The sequence below is a fragment of the Lissotriton helveticus genome, chromosome 9 (assembly GCF_964261635.1).
Source record: "Lissotriton helveticus chromosome 9, aLisHel1.1, whole genome shotgun sequence".
NCBI classification, from domain to species: domain Eukaryota; kingdom Metazoa; phylum Chordata; class Amphibia; order Caudata; family Salamandridae; genus Lissotriton; species Lissotriton helveticus.
This window is the reverse complement of record NC_136070.1, coordinates 1,094,431,829-1,094,453,660: the sequence shown is the minus strand read 5'-3', so window position 1 is coordinate 1,094,453,660 and position 21,832 is coordinate 1,094,431,829. Positions and strand designations below refer to the sequence as shown.

General features: G+C 45.7%; 1 protein-coding gene across 2 annotated transcripts in view; it reads right to left on the bottom strand.

Annotated features, from left to right (window-relative positions):
• The window catches only part of RPP14 (ribonuclease P/MRP subunit p14), a 103,229-nt gene extending 89,041 nt beyond the window's left edge, over positions 1 to 14,188 (bottom strand). The window contains exon 1 of one of the 2 annotated variants that reach the window (XM_078661495.1): positions 14,124 to 14,188. In XM_078661495.1, the coding sequence (XP_078517621.1) occupies positions 14,124 to 14,126 (3 nt within the window). In that variant the 5' untranslated portion in view covers positions 14,127 to 14,188. Of the gene's footprint in view, positions 1 to 14,083 lie in introns of both variants that reach the window. The other variant, XM_078661496.1, reaches the window with a different exon arrangement.
• Positions 14,189 to 21,832: the final 7,644 nt, after the last annotated feature.

Below are 21,832 nucleotides of genomic sequence, written 5' to 3'. Positions count from 1 at the left end.
GGCGATACCCCCTCGGAGGAGAGCCTCACTGGGCCTCAAGGCCACCTTCGCTGCCTGGAGGGGAGGCCCGGATCGCTCAAGCCCCTCTCCTGGCCACAAGTCCATGGCCCATCTGGAGGGAGGGGTGAGGTGGATCCGGTAGTTGAGCTTCACCTTCCCCCCCGGACATTCTGCATCACCATGAGGGCCCTACATTATTGTTGATAACACTGCCCTTGCTCTACCAGATATCAGTGGTGTGCCTCGAGGGAGGCTTTGCGTGATTGTGGACTGCTCGTGCCCCTTTCATCATCAGCCACCTACATATTGACGAGAGGTGAGGCAGGTCCTTTATCTTGGTGATGGCTGGCACATAGATTTTTTCCTGTTGTACTATACTTTGAGCTCAGGACCAGAGTCAGTTTACCACCTACCCTGCACCAGTTAACTTCTGGATGGTCCATTGAAGTGGTCTAACGGCATGGTTTACACAATCATTCAGTCCTGGCTTTTATCTAACATCTCCCTGCATTTCCAAACATTGTGGCTAGTCACACTTTTCCATTAAAAGATTAGGTTTACTGGCCCACAGGTGAAAAGTGAAGCTGGCTATAAAGCTAAGACAGGCATAAATAGGACATAGTTCCACTTGAAATTTCTAGAGGGTGGCTAACTAGAGGCCTGGATGGCAGATGAAGAGTTGAAAATATAAACTACAATGCCAAGAGTGCACAAGTTCAAGGGCCCAGCGCGAGGAGAGGTGTGGTGCACGGAAGTGCTCGGGCTGCCTACACAACCAGAATAGCAGCAACTACGATGGGAGGTGAAGCCAGCCATTAGAGACCGGGACGGCAGGATTATACCGCGCTGTGATCGAAGAACAGATAGGATTGCCCCCTCCCACCCCCATCCGTATGCACTGCAGGACATCAGCTGGAAGGAGAAGCTCTGGTAAGAGGCCAGTGTGCACCGACCGGGAAGGGAGCATAGCCGGAGTTCGAGCCGGCAACCGGATGTGGCCAAACGGTTACCTGAAGTAGGTGATGGCCCCAGCGCGTGGTGATCAGAAGAGCTTGGGTCGCCTTCACAGCCATCCCACCACGTGGTAGCAAGTGATACGCTATGGGTGCAGGACAGACAGTCAGTTTCACCACCACCACATGCCCCCATCCGGGCTCACCTCGGGACATCGGCTGGAAGGAGAAGCTCCGTTGAGAGGCCGGCACGCGGTGGCTGAGACGGGAGTGCAGTAGAGACTCTAGGTACTCGCTGGAAGCGGCCGAACGCCAGCCTGAACCAGGTAAAAGGCCCAACGCGTGGAGAGGTGTGTTGCGCAGGGCACTTGAGTTGTACGCTGAATCATCTTGAGGAGACCCGGGTTCAGTTCACTGCTATACACAGACAAGAGATTGGAGACCTGATTCTGGCACTCCGACACGTAGATCATTTTTCCAAACTCCGAGTGGAGATAACGCTCTTCCTCATAAGACGCGTTTCACACGGAAGTTGCTTGAAGTCATTTGTTTGATTGCTACATCGCTGTTACTGCACTACATGTACCCCTGAGGAAGGGTTAATTATAACCCGAAATGCATTGGGTCTGTAGGACTTGGCCCTTTCCCCAGAATTTTTCATTTTTAATTCCTTTAATTTAGGGTGCCCCCTATTGTAACAAAGGGGTATAGGCCTTGTGTAGTGAAGAAAGCCCTGTGTATGTCAAACTAATGTTAAGGTGCAGGTGCTTTCTTCCCCTAACATGGCTGCCACTGACCCCTGCTACTGCAGCGCGGTCTTTGTGGGCGCATTCTAGTGGCCAGGAGCTGGCTGGAACCCTCAAACAACGTATCAATACTAGCCTGCCAGCCTGCCCATAGCCAGAATGGTGGAACCTCCTAGAACCTCCTGGAACCTTCTGGAACAGGTGAGGTGACACCAACTGCCACTGCCAACTGTCAACTGGCACTAAATAAGGAAAGGGAGGGAAACTTTCCTGTCAGACTGAGGGAGCACAGACCTGGGGAAGAACCAACGCAGGAGTTTTAGGCAGTGGGGCCTAGACAGGGACCTATGACACTGGGAGTCACAGGGCCTAGGTGCTGCCTACCAAGTGTTGAGGAATCCTGAACTTACCCCCTGATCTGGCCCGGCGGGAGGGGAACCCAGAGTCCACCTGAGGAGACCGGCTGAGGAGATTTGGTACCAGCCATCAACTCCAAACCCCCCCTTCAAGGAACCCAGAGACTGCTATTTACAAGGGTGCAAGAAACATAAAGCGCCGAGAAGAAACCAAATCACCACAGGACTATTGAGAAGACAACCAGGTATTGGTGCTGTGTCGCTCCCCGCGCTCCCTGACGCCACCTGGGACCCCCTTTTGCTGGTTTGCCACTGTCGTGTGGCCTGTCCTGTCTGATCTGCTGGTTTGCTTCCAACTAAAATAAACTGCCTGCTGGCTAAGCGCTCCTATTCCCTAGCGCTAGCACCCTGAACTACCTGTCCTGCTGGCGCTACCTGAACTGCCTTATTTATGGGAATGGCCCAAGAGAAGCGCTGTGCCTGCGAAGCGCTGGGGCTGTAACTAACCCTGAGTGCCCAGCGCTGTCATTTGAGGATCTGTGGCTGCCAGGAGCGCTATTATGGAAACTGCCCAAGCACTACTGCTGTCTGAGCGCTAGCTCCCAGAACTGCTGTGTCCCCTGCGAAGCGCTGTACCAGAGAAGCGCTATCTCCAGGACTGCCATATTCCCTTCCCCTACAACTGACACCAGAAAGCCATTACCAGCGCTGTTACTGCGAAGCGTTGTGAACCTAAGAGCTCGGCTGCTGCCTGGGGACCCTTGAGGTACTGTGAAGCACTGTACATCCAGCATCTGTCATTAACTTCAAGCGCTGCATCAGCGAGGCGCTGCATGCCCAGGACCTGAATTTGCTGCCTGGCGCTGTGTCAGAAGGCTCCCTGAACTGGGGAATAGCCCCATTGGCCCCTTCAAGTACTGGAACTGGGCCAGGGCCCCCCCCAAAAGACACCGTGGGGGCCTCGGCTAATAAAAGTTAACCCCTGCCTGGGGTACAGTTGCATGCCAGTTAATGTAGCCCTATGCATGTTTATGGCTGAGTAATGCAGTGTTTATTCTCTCATGAAATGTTGAGCCTTTTTATGGGGTACTTACCTAATGGAATGTTTTATACTCCTGCCCCAGTGTTCTAACTTCTACCTACCAACAGGGATACTCTTGAATACTGAAATGTTTTATCCCTGCGTCAAGAACTGCAGAGCAAGGAATTGGTTAATTGTGCCTGTCTAATGAAAGGTTTTGTTACAACCTGAGAATTCCTGCTCATGTGCCATTGTCTTTCTGGTTCTTAGGCACAGGGTTTAGATATAATTAATGGAAGGTTGATCCCTGCTTGAGGAGAATGGTATTCTGGGTAAATGAAATGTTTAGTCCTACATAAGGGGCTGTTATTTTTAAGCTGCAGGAGCTAGGAAAACCTTATTACAGGCCCTGCCGATTCGAGGAGCTTGCTGCGCAAAATTGCTAATGGGGCCTGGGTTCTAATGACCTGTTTATTCCTGATTAAGGAAATGGTTACTTCTGCTAATTGATTGTTTTAACCTTTATTGAAATAAGTTATTGCTATTGAGAATATGAATGGCTCTACATGAAATGTTGTTCTCACCTGCGAACAGGATAATTCCTAATGAAAGGTCCCTACTAGATTAAGGGGGTGTTTATCCTGGTATTGGACTGTTTTAGAGGTCCCAAGGCCCACAGTTTATAGGCCTCAATTCATAAAAGGATAACCCCTGATTAGAGGATGTAATAGAATGCCTTGAGTACCAGGATGAAGAGTATTAGCGAGGGCTAGGCCCAAACCGAGGGATTATCTGTATTTCGCCTATTGTTCTGTTCAGCCTAGGCCTTATGTATGGTTTACCTGTTATTAAATGTTTACTTCTGCTCAGAGAAGTGGTTACTTCCTGGATGAAATGTTGGTGCATAACTAATGAAAAGTTCTATTTCTACTATGGAACTGCTTAATGCTCATTCCTGCTGGGAGTGATTCTTAAAATGATTAATCCTGCACAAGGGGATGTTTATTCTTAATGAAATGTTTTCCCCCCTTTAGTGTCGCATTTACTGGAAGCCTACAGTTATTTATTTACATGTTTATTGCTGTGGAACGCTCACCCTTGCTTGGTGAGTAGTGGGTAAAATGCCTACAGATCTAATAAGATGCAATGTCATTTAGTTGCCTTTGTAATGTAATCCTTACAGGTGCTGATAAGAAGCAAGGCAAAGGTCAGGCCTGTGGTTATCTATTACTTAATATTTTCTAATATTTATCTTATATTTATTCATCTAGTATTTATTGCCAAGTGTTGTAACACATGTATTTTAAAGGAAAGCTGATAAGCTAACAATATTGCAATTCTTGATTATCCTGATCCTGCTCTATATAAAAGTCACTTGCTTTTAATACAAGCTCAATGGAGTGGCGTCAGTCATTGCGTGCCCAATTTTACTGTCTCAGTAGATGCGTGTGCTGTATGGTCGCTTTACACATAAGCTTCGGATGCCTACCCGCTCGTGCCATGCTACCCTTGGGAAACTGGTGACCCCAGTTCCAACAGGGTCATATTCGAAATCTTGTGTTGCAGGATTTGATGTTATGTTTAAAATACAGCGCATTAAGCGGTTGCATTTATTATTGATTCACTTCAATGTCCTTTGTGTTTGCTGAAAATTTTCAAAACTCATGATGATATAAAAGATACATTATTTCAAAACAAGTTGGAGTAAATGTTTTATTGCAAGCGTTATTAGTATAAGAAACAAGATAAAATTGTTGAAACCTTAGGGGCAATTGCTGTGCACTGCGCCGGTTCGGATTTTTCCGGGTCCTTTTCTTGTAAGTTTTCCACAAGGGCTAGGGCTATACTCCTTCACGCAGTAGCACGCATAAACAGATACGATTTCATCACCATCCAAAGTACTAATTTGAATTCTAATTCGATACATAAAGGTGTGCAGGTCTAACTCATATACAAAGTAGGAAGGTAAAACCTGGCACTTCAGTACACCAGACGAGGTCAGGGAGTGGCCGAAAGGCTGGCGTACACTGGGTCATATCACCCTAAAAGACAGAAGACGGGGAACATCAAAGGATCAACAGGAAGAAAGGGTGGAAGAGAGGGTGTACAATGCCGAATGAGGCAGCTGAAACTATGGAACTGAACATAATGAAGCCCAACACGAGTGAACAGTGAGATCGCTGGCTTCTTGAAGAGAAAGGGGTTGAAACTCAGGTTAGATCCTTTGATAATATCAGGGGGCGGGGATTCAAGGGTTATTCATATGGTCAGAAAGAATGGTAACATGTTCAATACTCTGGGTGAAGAGGTGAGCGACAATGGTACACCGCACTAATCGGCACTTGTCTATTCCTAGTTAGTTAACAAAGTTACAGGGGCGACAGGCGCTCTGTAAGTTGGGGTGGTGGGTGGTTTTCAACCCGCCTAGCAGAGTAGCAGGGAGGGGGATGTTTCAAAGTTGGGGACTACAACACTCAGTGTTCCCACGAACGTGCGCGCCTGAGCACGCGCGCACATGAATGCCCCCGAGCGCGTAGTGCTATGTGAGTGGCGCGCACACACATCCCAAGAGCATTGGTGCTGCCACTGCAGCGCGAAAAACGGGCATTTTAAACTTTCAGAGGAAGAGGAATTTAGCAAGTGCTCCCTCTCAAGGAGGGGGCACTTTTAATTGTCTTTTGTTTACTAGAGTGCGACTGTGGGGCTCATTGTTTGCTTTTGTTTAGGTATTCGTGTTAATGGCAGAGCCCGTCAGGAGCTGCGATTAACATGAATGCTTTAAACAAAAGCAAACAATGAGCCCCACAGTCGCACTCTAGAAAAGGAAAGAAATGTAGCACCAAACACAGCGTGTGCTTTTAGAATCACCTAAAAGCACACGCTGTGTTTCTAGACTTGCTGCATTTCTTCTCCTAACAGAGCTGAGTTGCCAGGTGATTGTGTGCCTTTTAAAGTGTTCATGTTAATTGAGGCTCATGAAGGGTGCAGCCATTAACATGAAAACTTTAAGAAAGGCGCACAATCACCCCGCAGCTGCACTCTAATAAGAGAAGAAATGCAGCAAGCCTACAAAATCGGCATTTGTAGGTGCCTTTAGCATGTGCATTTATCTTGTTTTGTAAGCTGTTGTCGCAGCCTCAGCTGCTTGCACAGATTTATTCCTGTGTTTTTGTGCTGTCCTGTTCAGACAGAGTTAGCTCTGTCAGTGCAAAGTGGTATATATTTAGAAGCCCGGGAGCAGTAATTTAATTTCTTTTTTGGGTTCATCTCACACATGTAGATTGATAATTGTAATGGTCTTGTTCAACAACTTGTTGGGAAGGGGATGTTTGGTTATTTTAAAAGAGAATGCATTAGTCTGATTCATACGCATGCAACTGATTCAGAAGTTGAGGAGAGAGGGGGCTTATGGGAGTGTGAGTCTTTCAGCAGAGATACGGAGGGTATGGATAAGAGCAGTGGGGGAATTAGGTCACGTGATGTCAGTCCGTAAAAAGGGTGAGTGAACATAGTTGACTATTTGGATTAATGATCGCAGGAAGGAAGAAGCAGTTTGTTAATGGAGGATATGATGAGGGGTTAGAGTCTTGACGGGTGATCGTTGTGTGAAAGGTAAATATCTGAGACATGGAGAAGGAGGGGAGTTTAGGCAGAAAGTGTAATGGGAATAGAACAGGCGAGGACTCATGAGGAGGATAATGCGCACGTACTTGTTAAGACAAGTGGTATTCGTTGGGTTCATGTTACACATTCAGATTAAAAATCGCAATGGTTTTTGTCATACAACTTGTTGGGAAGGGGATGTCTGGTTATTTTTAAAAGAATATTTATTAGTTGATGCACACGTATGAAAATGATTCAGAGGTTGAGAGAGGGGGATTATGGGAGTGCGAGTCTTTCAGTAGATTTTCGGAGGTAATTGAAAGAAGTAGTAGGGGAAGCAAGTCACGTGATGTCAGTCTGTTAAAAGGGTGAATGCACACAGCTGAAAATGTGGATTAACGATTGGTGAAAGGAAGAAACAGTGTGCTAATGGAGGATAGGATGAGGGGCCAGAGTCCTGATCGTGACCGTTCTTTCGAAAGGTAAAAATCTGGGATATGGAGGAGGGGAGTTTAGTCAGAGAGTGAATGGGGATTAGAGCAGGGGAGGACTTGTGAGGAGGATAATGGGTTTCTTGATGTAATGGGTGGAGCGATGTTTTTCATGTTTATAGCGCATTAAGGGTCACTACAGTTGTAGGTGCTATTGGGAGAAACACGGGGTAATAACTAGGGGTATTTGAATTAAGTTTCATTAGTACATAAATCTGTCAATGAGCTTGCCGTATATATTCAGTGTTTTATAACTAACCATTGTTTACAAATTTACCTAAATTGTTTATCGTATTTGTTTTAGTAACCCGTGATGAAGAGCCAAGAAGGCTCGAAATGCATTGGGTATTCATAAAGCATCGTCGACTTCAAAATGTGATTAATGTGGACGTACCTATGCATAAAGCTTGGATTGGCGTACTATTGGTATTTGAAGATGTTAATAAAAACTACAGATATGATCGCACTGTCTCCGTAGTGATGAACGGATAAGAGTATATGGATTCAACACTGGAAAACGAAATAGTCATGTTTACAATGAGTTTACATTTGGAGTACTGGGATAAATGGAATACACAGGTGGGAATGATTCCCGCTTTCTGCAGTGCGACAGTGGGAGCGTAAAATGAGTGCCCTTTCCTTAACCCAGATCATACAAACAGAATGTCTGAAAATATGGATTATAAACTGTTTTTTTAAAAACGCCTCCTACCTCTGCCGGTCGCACTTAAACACTTGTGATGACAATCAAGTCCCGGGATCAAGTGACAAGACCAATACTGTGCCTTCGGTTCATGAAAGTACACATGTTCAAAAGGCACAGCAGGGGCTGAGAAGTTGACTGTTTTGTCAACAATCTCTGTCCAGGCATGGCTTGGCAGTTCGGGTTGGACTGTTCCCATGAGGCACGGGGTCAGACTGATTTGCATATGGCCATGTCTGAACTGGGGTGGCAGAGTGGGCTAAAGAACGGTGATGGATTAAACCCAGATCTGTTGACTGGGTGTGAGTGTTTGATTGGTTCAGATGCTCCGTCCATCACCGCCCCCTTTTGTACATGCACCCTATGGGAGGCATTTAAAACTGATTCGTGGATATATACAAGCCCTGGTTAGAGGCCAAAGGGAAAAAAAAGAAATCCAGTGGGATAACAGAGAGGGAAATAATACAACTGGAATCACAGGCATTGGCAAGAGAGGAGTCAGATCCTCCAATTGTGCATCGCCCTTAAGCAACAGGAAATGAAGAACCTGGGCATAAAACACTGTCAGGTCATTGTCGCTCGCATCACAGAGGTGCTTGTATGATGTGGGTGAAAAGGCCAATAAAATTATAGCATGGCTGGAAAAAAGAGCTAGAGAGATAAATCGGGTAGTGGAAATACAGGATTCCAAGGGGATGTTGCGGTTAATGAGGAAAGAGATAGCAAAGGCCTTTGCAGATTATTATGAAGGAATATATACCTCCAGCCCCAATAGGTGGCGGAAATACAGGATTCCAAGGGGATGTTGCGGTTAATGAGGAAAGAGATAGCAAAGGCCTTTGCAGATTATTATGAAGGAATATATACCTCCAGCCCCAATAGGACGGATGGAGATTGCCAATAATTGCTATCGGAAATGCATCTCCCAGCACAGACAAACAAGAATAGGGATGAAATAGAGAAGATCATTACAGTTAAAGAAATTATGGGGGCCATAAGGGATCTACATACAAGGATGTCCCCGGGACTGAATGGTCTGCCGGTAGAGCTCTACAAGGGTACAGCCGGCATGGTGGCGCCGCACCTGCTGAACATGTATATCGCAGCAAGGGAAAGGGGATATATGCCAGAGGACCAAAGAGCAGCCACTATAGTAATAATCCCCAAGGCGGGTAAACCCCCGGAGGAGTGCAGCTCCTACAGGCCCATCTCTCTATTGAACCTAGAGGCTAAAATACTGACTACGGTTCAGGCAAACTGACTCGGGAGAGTGGTGGCATCCCTAGTTCATCCAGACCAAACGGGATTCATGCCACACGGAAGTAATGGATTGAATCTAAGGCGCCTATATGGGGGAATGCACTTGACTGGCTCACGTGCAGGAGAGGATGCCATGCTGCTATCATTGAATGCACGGATGGCATTCAACAGTATTGAATGGCAATAGTTATTTGCGGCATTAGAAAGGTTTGGATTCGGTCCTCAATATCAAAGATGGGTGAAGCTACTCTATACAAATCGACTGGCTAGAGTGTGAGTGAATGGCTTAACCGTTGCCCTGCGTAAAGGGACAAGACAGGGATGACCACTGTCCCCTCTGCTGTTCGCTCCGGTGCTGGAGCCTCTTGTGGCATGTGTACGAGGGGATCCGGTGGTGGCAGGGAAAGAGGGCGATGGGAATTGGGAAGAACGCATGTCATTATGTGCAAATGATGTCCTACTTTATGCCACGAGACTCCACTCTACAATGAGCAGGTTGCTGCAGATATTCCAGCTCTTCAGCAGCTATTACGGATATTAAATTAATTGGGATACATTCCCTCCTCTTTGGACTGACGGAGGGGGTTCAACCTCGCCGCTCCGAGAGATAAAGCTACAAACCAAAGATAAATTCTAGGCATAACCATCAAGTGGAGAGAGACGGAATTCCTTTAGGACAACTTGACAAATCAGACATTGTCGTTGTGAAGAAATGCGACGCACTAGAGGAGCCTACCAATCTGCCTGATGGGAAGAGCTGTGCTCTTCAAAATGATGACACTATCACGATTGTTGTATGTCCTATAAAATAGCCCACATAAGATACAAGACAGGTTCTTTAAAGAAGTGGATAGTGAACCACGGAAGCTCCTATGGGATGGGATGGGAGGGGGGGGGGCTATAGGATAGCACTAGTAAAACTCCAAAGAAGTGTGTATGAAGGAGATCTGGCAATCCCAGAAATGAAAAAAATATTATTGGGCTTTGCAGATGGTAACAATCAATGACTGGTTATACGCAGGTAGAAATTAAGCCAAGATATTCCGCTAGAACCCAGATGGCATATGTTAGGTGTAACTGGTGAGCAAACATGGCAAAAGTATCAAAAGCTATGGCTAATGACAGCGCCAATGGTGGCCATAAGGAACTTTGCCAGGGCCTGGGAAGCAAACCTCCCACCAAAGATAGAGCAATGGAAGTCCGATTTGGACTGGTGCAGTGAAGCGGAAAAGGTTGTTTATGAGAGTAGAGGCTGCCCACGGAAACGGGAGAAAATATGGAGCCGGTGTGTGGAATAAAGGGAATTTATGGGGTGGGAGGCGGGTCTGGGATAAGGGGCACGAAGAGTACAATATCAGAGAAAATATGGTTGCAAATATCGCTAAATTACATAGTACGATATAACCTACATATTGGGATATAACGGAAGAATGTACACTGGATATGTAAATTATTCTGTGATTCAATAACACTCCAGTTCATGTGATATACTGTACTGCAACTGACTAATGTATAATAAAAAATATTTCTTTAAAAAAAAAGTGCACAATTTCTTTAAAAATCTCTGGATTCCTTGATTTGTCTATTTCCATGTGAGCTATTTGTGTTCATTATTGCAATCAGAATATGTAAAGAATTAAATATTTATAAAGCCATATGTTATTCTTTAAAAGTCGGTTTCCTCTCCTTTATCACGAACTATGTGGTAGTTTTCTCATAATTTGTAGAAAAACTAATTCCATTATAAGTAAAGCTTGTTTATTGTTTTACTACAATATGTTTCTCCCATGATTACATCACATTACTTGCTCACTCATGACCCAGATATGGAGAAATTAATGTTAATCTTGACTTTAAAACTAAAGCGGCCAACTTCCTCTTTGTATGAGAAAGCTGGAAATTATTAAACACGCTTACAAGCACAACTTTACTAACAGACGAAAAATTGTCATATTCCGTCGGCTACCTCACATGCATGATCCCAGTGGCTGCTCATGGAGATTATGGGATATTATGCACAGATGTTGCAGTTTAGCCAGATTATATGCGCCCATCCACACTTAAACTTAAGGGTATGATAAAGCACCTGCAAGATATCCTTAGTGATACCAATATCATTCTGAATATTATAAATACCCCAGAGGGGTGAACAAAATCAAAAAACATGTGACATTGTGATAGGCTCATCTAGACATCATCCCTGCATTACTTATGCATATACTAATCCAATGTTTAGCATTGTATCTAATACTAAGCACTACAGCTCTGATGAAGCTGCAGTGCAACGGCAGCCAAATATTTAATTAAACAGGTTAGCTGACCAGCAAAGATAAAGGAGTAGCCATCACAAAGTAACTACTACACAAAGATGATACAAGCTGTCAAAATGTTCTTTTTACAAAGGAAAGGAGTCCTTTACTAGTAAGCTCAAGGAATAGAAGCTTTGCATGAACGGATTATATATCTACCTTGTGTGAAGCTGTTAGCAGTCTCCTAATGTAAGAAAATTCACTATGGGTCCTCTAACTTCAATAGAGGAACCTTGGAACTCATTATGGTATCCTTTGCTCCAATGTAACCCCATGGTATCACAGTATGACCTCATTGCAATGGAGGCGGGACGCTGACTCATACTTCAAATTTTTTCATTTTTCAACATTTAAACCCTACAAATGAGAGAAATGTCTGTACAGCGTTGCAAACACTATTGGCAGGGACACGATGGCAGGGCTCATCAAGAATTAAAAAATATATATAAATTATTTGAAATGGTGCTAGTGCAACACCGCTTGAGATACTGCCTAGCCTCTCACTTCATCCGAGGTGTAATTTTGCCTTAATAGTCAAATCATTGTAGGATACTGACGTAGAACTTCACCACCTATGCTGGCTGGGACCTATGGTTTAGTGCTGATTCTGCCCCAAAGGGAGGGGTGAGGGAGGGCGAGAGAGAAGCTGTGTCCTCTTTCTGGACATGACTGCATGTTGTAGTTTGCTGGTAGTTCCACTGAGAATCAAGCAGGACAGCTGAGTCCCAAACAAATCTCTGAGCAATGAAAGTACTGAATACAATTAGATTGTATCCCAATGGATCACTGTGTTGGTGAGGTGCATGAACCATCACGGTAAAAATGTAACAGGGAAGCCCTGGATTATAGTGTGCAAATCCCTTTTTCGGTGGAGATGTGAAGATGAGTATATGTGGATGAAAGCAGACAGTGAAGAAACATGAAAGATGGGGGAAGAGGGAGGAAGGACAGGTGAAAGGTGGAGTCGACAGATAGAAGGGATGGTGAAAAAAGTAGAGAAACTGTGGAAAATCAGTTAAATTGAAAGGAACAAAGGAGGTAGGGAATGAGAAAAACAGAATAGAGGGAGGGGAATGGAGTTAAACTGAGGAGAGGAGCAAGAAAAGTACATGAAGTAGAGAAAAGAAATAGAAAAACAGTAGGGAAGTGCATGGAAATACAAAGGAGGGACGGGGGAGCACGAAAGGAGAGAAGGAAAAGCAAGGAAGAGTGGATTCTCTGCTGGTTAAAGACAAAACTACTAAAAAAGGAAGGGAAACTGGAGTGACATCAGATGTGTGGGATTCCCATGGCTCTCTCTCCAAAAGCCTACGTCTTCTGTCTAACAGAGGGACTCGCTAGTGGTGAGTTGTCCGCTAAGTAGGTGGGTTGATACTGTCAGACTACACACTTGAGCCTACAGCAAAAAAAAATTGGGGGGGGGGGGGGTTTACTTTCTAACGCAAGTCAGAATTTGTCTTGGAAAGCATCCCAAATTAATGCAAAATTCCGCTATGCACTACTTTGCATCAAGGAGATGTTCCGTGTGAAGTAACTGGACATGCTCAAGCAACCACGAACGTGGTTGACGCAAACCCATATCTACTAATATTGGCACTGATATGCGCTAAAACCTTACACCTCCTCAAGACAGGCGTAACAAGGAGAAATGTTTTCATTTCTCCTTATATTAGTATTAAAACATGGTATTTTTGTACAGTAGTGTCCCCTTCCAGTTCAAACCCTATGCTTTAGTTAAGAGAATGCACACAACCTTTTACTTCGGCGCAAGGGTGTGCACATTGGCTCATGACAGCCAAAACTGTGCCCGCACAAGGGGAGAGAAATGAAAATGCACCATTATCTTAAAAGATATGGTACATTATTTTCCTCTGTCCTTTTAACGAAAGGGAGTACAGCAACTTTGGTTGCTGTGCTGTCTTGCGTCGAATCTTAGTAAATGTGGGCCAGATGAAATATCTCAACAGGAATTCTTGCTTGCGTTTCCAACTTTAAATATAAGTATTTCTGTAAAAATCACTCGTCTCCACTGAAATGAAATTCTGGTAGAGAATTGCTAGATTCCCACGCCCCAGTAGATTTTGAGACTGCGATCACAAGAGGTGGGTGAGCAACAAATTAACTGGGAAACCTAAGTTAAAGGCGTTGGTTCTAAGAGCCCCTGCACGATCAGAGACTCGAGAATATTTGGCATTTAAATAATCCAACAAACATATTAGGAGTATGATATGGTGTCGTTAAAATTCACAAAAAGTGTATTTCTTTACATGGGGAAGCATTTTACCTCAGTACATCTAACTAATGCGCTACACTGAAAGGTATTTATCAGAAGTGAGACTTTCTAAACGTGCACTGTGAAATATTGCTTCCCTGTCCTCATGACAATGCGCAAAGGCGAGGCGCGGTCACACTCTCAACTCTCTCTCAAAACAAAGACCTACATTTACCCGAGATCGCGGGAAGAGAGGTGGGATCCTGCAGCCTCCTATAATAAATACGCCTTACATTCAAGCCACGCTTTGCAGAGATGTAACACCGCTTTTCAAAAGTAGCCCTGCGTTTCATTTTGAGCCTCTATAAATTAAAGAAAGGACGGAAGTCCCGTTTAAAACAAAAATATCGACGACAATACACCCGCTACCTTTTTTCTATGGCGTGACTGCAGCACCTAATATACACACCATGCAGGCAGCACAGGAAACATTCACTCTTACTTCCTGGTCTCGCTGAAGGCCGGATACAGAGGGATAACTTCCTGTTTAGAAAAGAAGGACAGAGAAAAAGGACTAAAGTATACACAGTGTGATCTAGATGCCCTCGTGGGCACCATGGTAACCGCCAATAGGTGCCAATAAAACTAGACTGCTACCATTTTTTTGCATATTTAATATAGCGCGAACTCGACCCGCAAGTATTAGAGCGCTTTACATGAGCACCGTATTTACATTACACATTCAGGCAAAGGGAGATTAAGTGATTTGCCCAGAATCACAGGATGTGGACGCAACCTTGAGGCTCGAACCCTCGTTTCCAGCAACAGCGTCAGGCGTTTATGCCAACGGATTTACTCTCAGAATACGCCTCCAATAGCCTATTTGCTTCGGGACACACCAGCTTTAAATCTCTTGATTTCATTTGTGTTCAGAGTTAAACATTTGAGGTCTTTTCCAGTCAGTGATTTTAACTCTTGGGCTTTAGTATCATTTTGTTCAGTTTTAATATAACATCCACTTATGGACTAGGGCTACAGTAATTATGCAACAACTGAGGATCAAATTATGTATGCAGGATTGTACTTACTACCATTCTTTTGTCAATTTAGAGTTTTTCTGTTTGTATCTTTTCCTTGAGTGAATTTTAAACTTGTAAATATGCAACTCTAACCACTAGTATCTGCAGTAGACGTATGTACTTACTACCATTCTTTTGTGAATTTAGAGTTTTTCTGTTTGTATCTTTTATGTAACTCATGTACTACGAAGTCCTTATGTAATGTAACTGGTCCTTTTGTAAAGCGCTCTGACACCTTTGGGTAAAGTTTGCACTATATAAAATCACTTTGAATAAATAGAAAATAAATAAAAATAAATTGATTAAATAATGCGCTGAGGAAATGTCTTAAACTGAAATTTGAGTTTAGGTTCTCCAGATTGGTTTAAAGATTATATCTAACAAGAAATTACCAACAGTATGTTTACATAACTGTTTCACAATTAATTCCTTATGTATCAGTCAAAATAAACTTGAATCTACGCTGATGTATTTTCATGAGTATAATTGTAACAAGCATTGGCAAAGCTAATAGGTGTCAATGTTTTGTAACCGTGGTGTACAGCAGCGTGGCTGTAGCTTACTGTGGGAGCCAAGTGTTGCACAAATATGTTACACATTGCCTCTAAGTTAAGCCTGACTGCTCTGTGCCAAGCTACCAGAAAGTTGAGCACAGGTTAATTTAGGATTGGCTTGTACCTCACCCTGAGAAGAATTGTGGTTGCTGCTTGAGAAGGTTTTCACCCCCTCAACCAGCATCCTAATTTCTTACACTCCAGAAGAGGGAAAAAGGTACGTAGAGGAAGGATGCCTATGGTAGCTGACAAATAAGAAACAAGCAAATGAGACTTTCACTGAAGCCAACCATTGGTAAACAATGGGTGGCCTCTAAACCACCGTAAGGTAACAAGACTTGTCCCTAGATACAGCGTGTGGTCTGCCTAAGGTAAGACCTAATAGGAGGACATCAAAGGAGAATATGGAGAATGTCTCTTTAGGAGATGGTGTCCACTCATTTGGGCATGAAACTACTTATTTTAAACATACACAAAAGATAAGCAAAAGCAGTGTAGGCCCTACCGTTGCACAAGTGTATCGTACCAAATATCATCACTGATCCCACGCTCAACTTTATGACCCCACTGCCTAGAAGCCACAACTATTCAATTTACACCATAACAATTAGAAAAGGGGCGTCTACTATATTGTTTTGTTTCCGGCCGTAATTCAGGCAATCCCATGTTACCAAATATAACAATGATGAACAAAAAATTAGATTAAGCTGTCAAGCATCTTAAGAATGCGTCCAGTATCCAACTTTTATTGATTTCTCAATGCATGAAGTTTTCCTGTCATCCCAGCTCCCACCCAACGCGTTTCATCCTCTATGGACTTCATCATGGCTGTAAATCAAATTAAAAGATATATACATCACTCATATGTAATGCCTAGTTGACATTATTACAAAAACATTTATACACATCTATAAAATCACCCATAGTGCCTTCCGCACCGCATGACTCCACAAGTATTAATGACATCTATCTTTTTAACATATATTTTTCTAATTTTCCACTTTTGTCATCATTAATGCAATATGCACATAGCCCTACACACCACGATTCCCTGCCTATTTAAAAAATTTATTAGAATTTCTATTAACCTTCCAAGGACTTTTTTTTGCCTTTTTTAACATTTTATTTTCTATTACAAAAATACCCTCCCTAAATTTGTCAAATTTAAATGTCAATCTGTTATCAAAAGCTTCCCATTAAAAAAAAATCGCAATTAAACACTATTGCACATAACCATTATTGAATTTCAACTCACTTGTGCTTTCCAAACTTGTGTGACTTTTAAATAGCAAGAATTATTGCCTCCTTTTTTAGTGTCTTCATGGGTAATAAAAAAATCCCTTTTTAGGTGGTGTAGTACCCCCTAAATCATCTACAATTAAAACATGGCAATAATCAGCATAATATAAATTATCTTCCTCCCAAAATCACATTTAATGGTCTGTGTTGGACCTGGCCCTTTTAGCAGGTTCACCCCGAAACTTTTTGCTTTTTTCTAGCCTGTTTCTAGAACCTGGTGTTGGTGATTTTAGGCCTCGGCGCACTTTTTCACTGTGGTACAGTGTAAAGTGCATGTGCTCTCTGTGTATGTGTGGTGAGTGACCTGCCCTCCCATAGGAATGAATGGGGAATATGTATGCCCATGGTAGTTCCTGATGTGTGGGGAGTGCAGGGTCGAGTTTGGTATGTGAGAACTCGTGAGACTGAATGCTGCGCAATGGTATATGCGGCGTGATTGTGTCTAGTCTAGAAGTGCCACTTTTAGAAGTTGGCATATTTGTGTAATTTGTGCCTGGCGTGTGATTGGCTGGTGAGCCTGGCCCAAGAGTGCCTGGACCTGCTTGTGGATTGACTGTCTGGTTTGAGGGTGGCAGGGGCTGGGGAGCCCCAGGAGGTTGTCTGAGTCAGCCCGTGGATGAAAGGCTGCATCTGCTGCCAGGGAAGTGGGAGGAGATGGCACCCAGGAGTGAATAGGGCTGTCCCTGCCTGCCACAATGTTGGCTCCACCTCTTGCTGGGCGACTGTCGCCTATGCCCCTCACCCTGAAAGAAGTTCCCTGTAACCAGTTCTAGCTGGTTCTCACACTGCCTGCACCCTGCTAGACAAAGGAATTTACTGTATAAAAAGGGGCTGTGTCCCCTTACAATTTGTTCTTGTTGCTAACTTGAATCTGCCAGGGGCGTGCTGCTGCTTGGGCCCAGGGGAATCCCTGGGCCCTGCCCAGCCCCTGGACTCCTGAAGGACTTTGCTTTGCCCTGGGATCCTGTGGACCTTCTTCCTATCCCCTGAGGACTTTGCTGGCCATTAGCGCTTGGGAGCGCTTTATCCTGCCCTTTAGCGCTGGGAACGCTTTATTTGCTTTGCAGGTGCCCACCCTGCTTATGGTTGGCCTAGCGAGTGCCCACCTCGCTGATTTGCGATTATTTTGTCCCCTGGCAGGTGCCCACCCTGCCAGGGGCCTGGCCGCTATTTTTATATTTTTAATTTAACTCGAGGGAGCCCACCCCTCGGTTAATTATCCCCCAGCCTCTGAGTGCCTGAAACGGGCTGCCACGCTGCCCGCGGCGACCCGGAAGTACTGGACCGGCCGGCCAATCCTAGCGCGGTCCCCGGAGAAGGACCGGAAGTCCCGCCCTTGGGACCGCGGCGTGGGAGAGAAGCTGCCCGGGAAAGGAGAGAGCGGGGAGGAAGATGGTGCATGCCGCGGTGGGGCTCCCGTGACCAAGAGGGAGCCCCACACCCAGAGAAGAGGCGGCTGGAGGTACCGGCGGGGCTCCGTTCCTGAAGAGGAGCCCCGCGCCGGGAGAGAAGCCTCGCCGCCTATGCCGCCAGCCCGAGGAGGAGTGGAGTCCCCAGCGAGAGCGGCCCGGTGAGTAAAAAGGGCCGGGGGGGCTCCAGAGGGGCTGCTGCTGGTGCCGGGAGACGGCACCATGACGAGACTGGAAGTAGGGCGGCCCCAGATGACAGTGGGCCTCCCCAACATTTCAACGGAGCCTAAGTGCTCCAACCCCGGCCCATATTTTTGCTGTAGAGCCAGAGAGACTCTGGGGAGCATTTGGCCATTTCGAGCCCAGCGAGGTTCAGAGGGCTCCTGGGGACATTTGCCCGAGAGGCTCCGTGGGGGCACAGGTCGGTGCGGGTGTAGGCACAGCGACCACGGGGGCATTGCGATTCAAAGAGCCTGTGTGGCTCACCTGGTCCCCACCATTATTTGCAGAGCCTAGAGAGCTCTAATGTGCACAGTATGTAGGTGCAGAGCCTGTGTGGCTCCAACAGAAGGGTCTGTGCAGATCTTGGAGCAATTTGGTTTAAAGGACTAGTGAGAGCCTGTGGCGCAGACTTTGCTTCTAGGGTCAGTGAGGACCCTGTCACAGTTTTGATTCCCAGCTGCCCAGCAATTAGTGGGCAGCTGCACCGTTTAGGCACTTGGGATTGTCTACAGCTGCCCAGCACTTTGTGGGCAGCTGCCACGTTTAGGCCCCTGACTTTGGGACACAGGGCGTCCTAGCCCTAGCAAGGCCAGTTGGCCTAGGGACTGCCACAAGTGGTGGCTTATGTGATTTCTGCGCATTGTGATTTCTATGTTTTTGATAGTCATTGCTAAGGTGATGTTTGCGCAATGTGGTTACCTGCTATGCTTATGATGGTAATTGCCTAATGTGAGTTTTGCGCAATGTGATGTGGTGCTAAGAAATGTAATGCATTTAATATGATTACGCACCTTGATCTTACACCTCTGAATGTTTTTAGGCATCATGTGTTTTTGCGCTATTGAGTTGTGTTCTGACACCTCTGAATGTTTTTATGCATCATGTGTCTTCCTTAATTTTACACCTCTGAATGTGTTGGTTTATGCATCATGTGTTTTTCCTTCCCTGGCACCTCTGAATGTTTTTGATGCATCATGTGTCTTGTTATTACACCGTTGAATGTGTTTTTATGCATCATGTGTTTTCTTTCCTTACACCTCTGAATGTTTTAGGCATCATGTGTTTTCTTTCCTTGCACCTCTGAATGTGTTTTTACGCCTCATGTGTTCTTCCTATGTTACACCTCTGAATGTTGTGATGCATCATGTGTAATGTGTTCTTGCTGATACCCCTAAATGTATTTTATTCTTAGGTGGTTGTTCTTTCCAGTACAGGTGGTCCTAGTGAGGTCCTGGTCCCCTGCGTGACATTCTCCTCAGGTGTTTAGGGTTGCGTAGGTGGTACTTACCTGTTCCCAGTAGTTACTGGATGTGATTTACAACTGTTATTTTGTGCTATACTTATTCTAAGTTCTAGAAGTACTATTTCTAGAAGTGTTGATTCTGACAGTGGCCCATGTGGCCCTGTCTTGTAAATAATCCCTTATGAATATTGCCCGTGCCAGTTGGCACAATGTACATGTGTGATTTCTATCTGATGTGTTTTTACAATATAGAAGTTATTTTTACATAACCTTGTGTGGAGTTCCTTTTGTGGTGTGCTTAGGATGTTGTTGCTGTTGTGTGCTGGTGCAAATGCTTTACACATTGCCTCCGAGTTTAGCCTTATTGCTCGTGCCAAGCTACCAAGGGGGTGAGTAGGGGTTATCTTGGCGTGTGACTCCTTTGCCCTGACTAGAATGGTGGTTTCTGCCTGGCTTTGGCGTCAGCCTTAGCCTACCAGAAATAGCAAGTTCTAACATTGTTGGTCAGCGGTGCGGATTTGGACTTGTGTTTGCGCAGTGCCACAGCGACAACTGGCTACATTACAAAACTCTGCATTGTCTAGATAGTCACATGTTTGGGATTATTGTTATTGATTTTGTTTTTCCTCAAGAGTATCATTTTCAGATGGTGTTCCTGCGCTTTATGTTTAGTGGCAGATGAGAGAAAATGACAGGGAGGGACGCCAGTAGAGGGGGAGGTTCCCATAGATTAGGAATCCCTTGCTGGGTCCAGTGCCCAATCCCTGTGTGGGTAGATGGAAGAGAGGGAGTGTGGAGGAGAAATGACTAGCTCAGGAGGGTGGTTATCGCCTGAGTGTAGTGTGTGTGTGTCTGGATTCCCCAGTATGGTAGGATCCAGTGGTGGCAGCTTAAATGTGTCCAGTGTGTGAAGTCCCATTCCCGGTTCCCAGAGTATGGTGCCTGGTGCTCAGTAAGAGGGATACAGGTTGAGAGTCAGGGGCAGTGAGGAACTGTCTCACCAGTCTGGAGGGGGAGTGTGTGGCTGAGTGGTTGTCTTGAACTGGAGGAGTTGGTGTGAGTTTTTTTAGGAGTTTGCACAGGAGGTGTACCTCTGGTGGTGTGCAGGAGGTCCTGCAGAGGCACTGGATGAGAAGGTGGATGTCTGGCGGTGTGCTAGATGTCTTGCAGAGACATTAGGGAGTGATTCTAAAAGTAGTGGCTTGTGTATCTGATGATCCTGTGTAGGTGAAGAGGTTCATGTGCAGCCCAGCTAGGTCCCATTAGGATGGTAGGGGTGTAGGGGCTCATGTCCTGTCTCAGTGGAGGCGGAGTGAGTGTGGGACGGTGTGTCCCACGTTGGCCCGAAACCCTGTCTCAGGGCCTGGAGGGTTCCCTAAGGGAGCGCCAGGTCAGGGGCCTAGGCTGTACTTACAGGTCATTTGAGGAGGATCTTCCTGTGTCTAGAGGATGGGAAGTGTCTGTAACCAGAACTCCGGCGGTCCTGGTGTTTGGCTTCCAGGGGTACCGCTCCAAGGTGGGAGGGTGCAGAACTCTGGAAGGGGGTGCAGAGGGACGGTGTGCTTCTGACCCCGGTAGAACCTGAGGGTTTAGATCCTAGGTTGGGAGATTAGGAAGCTTCCAGGTCAAGAGGAATCTCTACCAAAGTGGATCAGCTGAAGAGATTGAGGGGGCTGCCCTTGCTGTGTGTTCTGGGGCCCACCTGCAGTTTGTTGATTCCACCAAGGTAGAGGAAAGGGGGCTTTGTTGTGTGCTGTGTCCCCCCACCTGCTTGAAGAGGGACTGTGCTGTGTGCTTTGTACCTCAGGAGTGAAATAGTTTCCAGGTGTTAGACCAGTGATGGAGTGAGGTCCTGATCTGGTAGGAGAATTGTGTTCTGGTGAGTGCTTCCCTGTGAGGGTGCGGAAACCCCAGAAGTAGAGGTAGGGTGGGGCATTCTTGCCCGTGACCTCTGGCCAGCCTGGGGGTGTGAACCCTAGGTTGTTGGATCAGTGGTAGTTGTAGCTACCCTGAGAGGGAGAGTGGAGAGTGGCTATTGTGTGCCAGGGGTTACTGCCCCCCACTCTGTGGTTTGGACAGGACCTGTGATATTTGGAGGGCCTAGGGCCTGGTCCTGGCCGTGGATGACTAGAGAGTACCAGTGGGGTATTCTAGTTGTGCCAGAGAGCTTTTGTTGAGAGAAATCTATGTGGGTTCAGAGGGGCGAAAAACCGGAGGGTGTCCCTGCTGTGCGGGCCCGTGTCCGTGTTTTGTCGCCCAAAGCAAGAAAGCCCATCAGTGGAGTGATTGGTCTACCTTGCGTTTTGGCTGGAAGGGGGTTGTGTTGGACCTGGCCCTTTTAGCAGGTTCACCCCGAAACTTTTTGCTTTTTC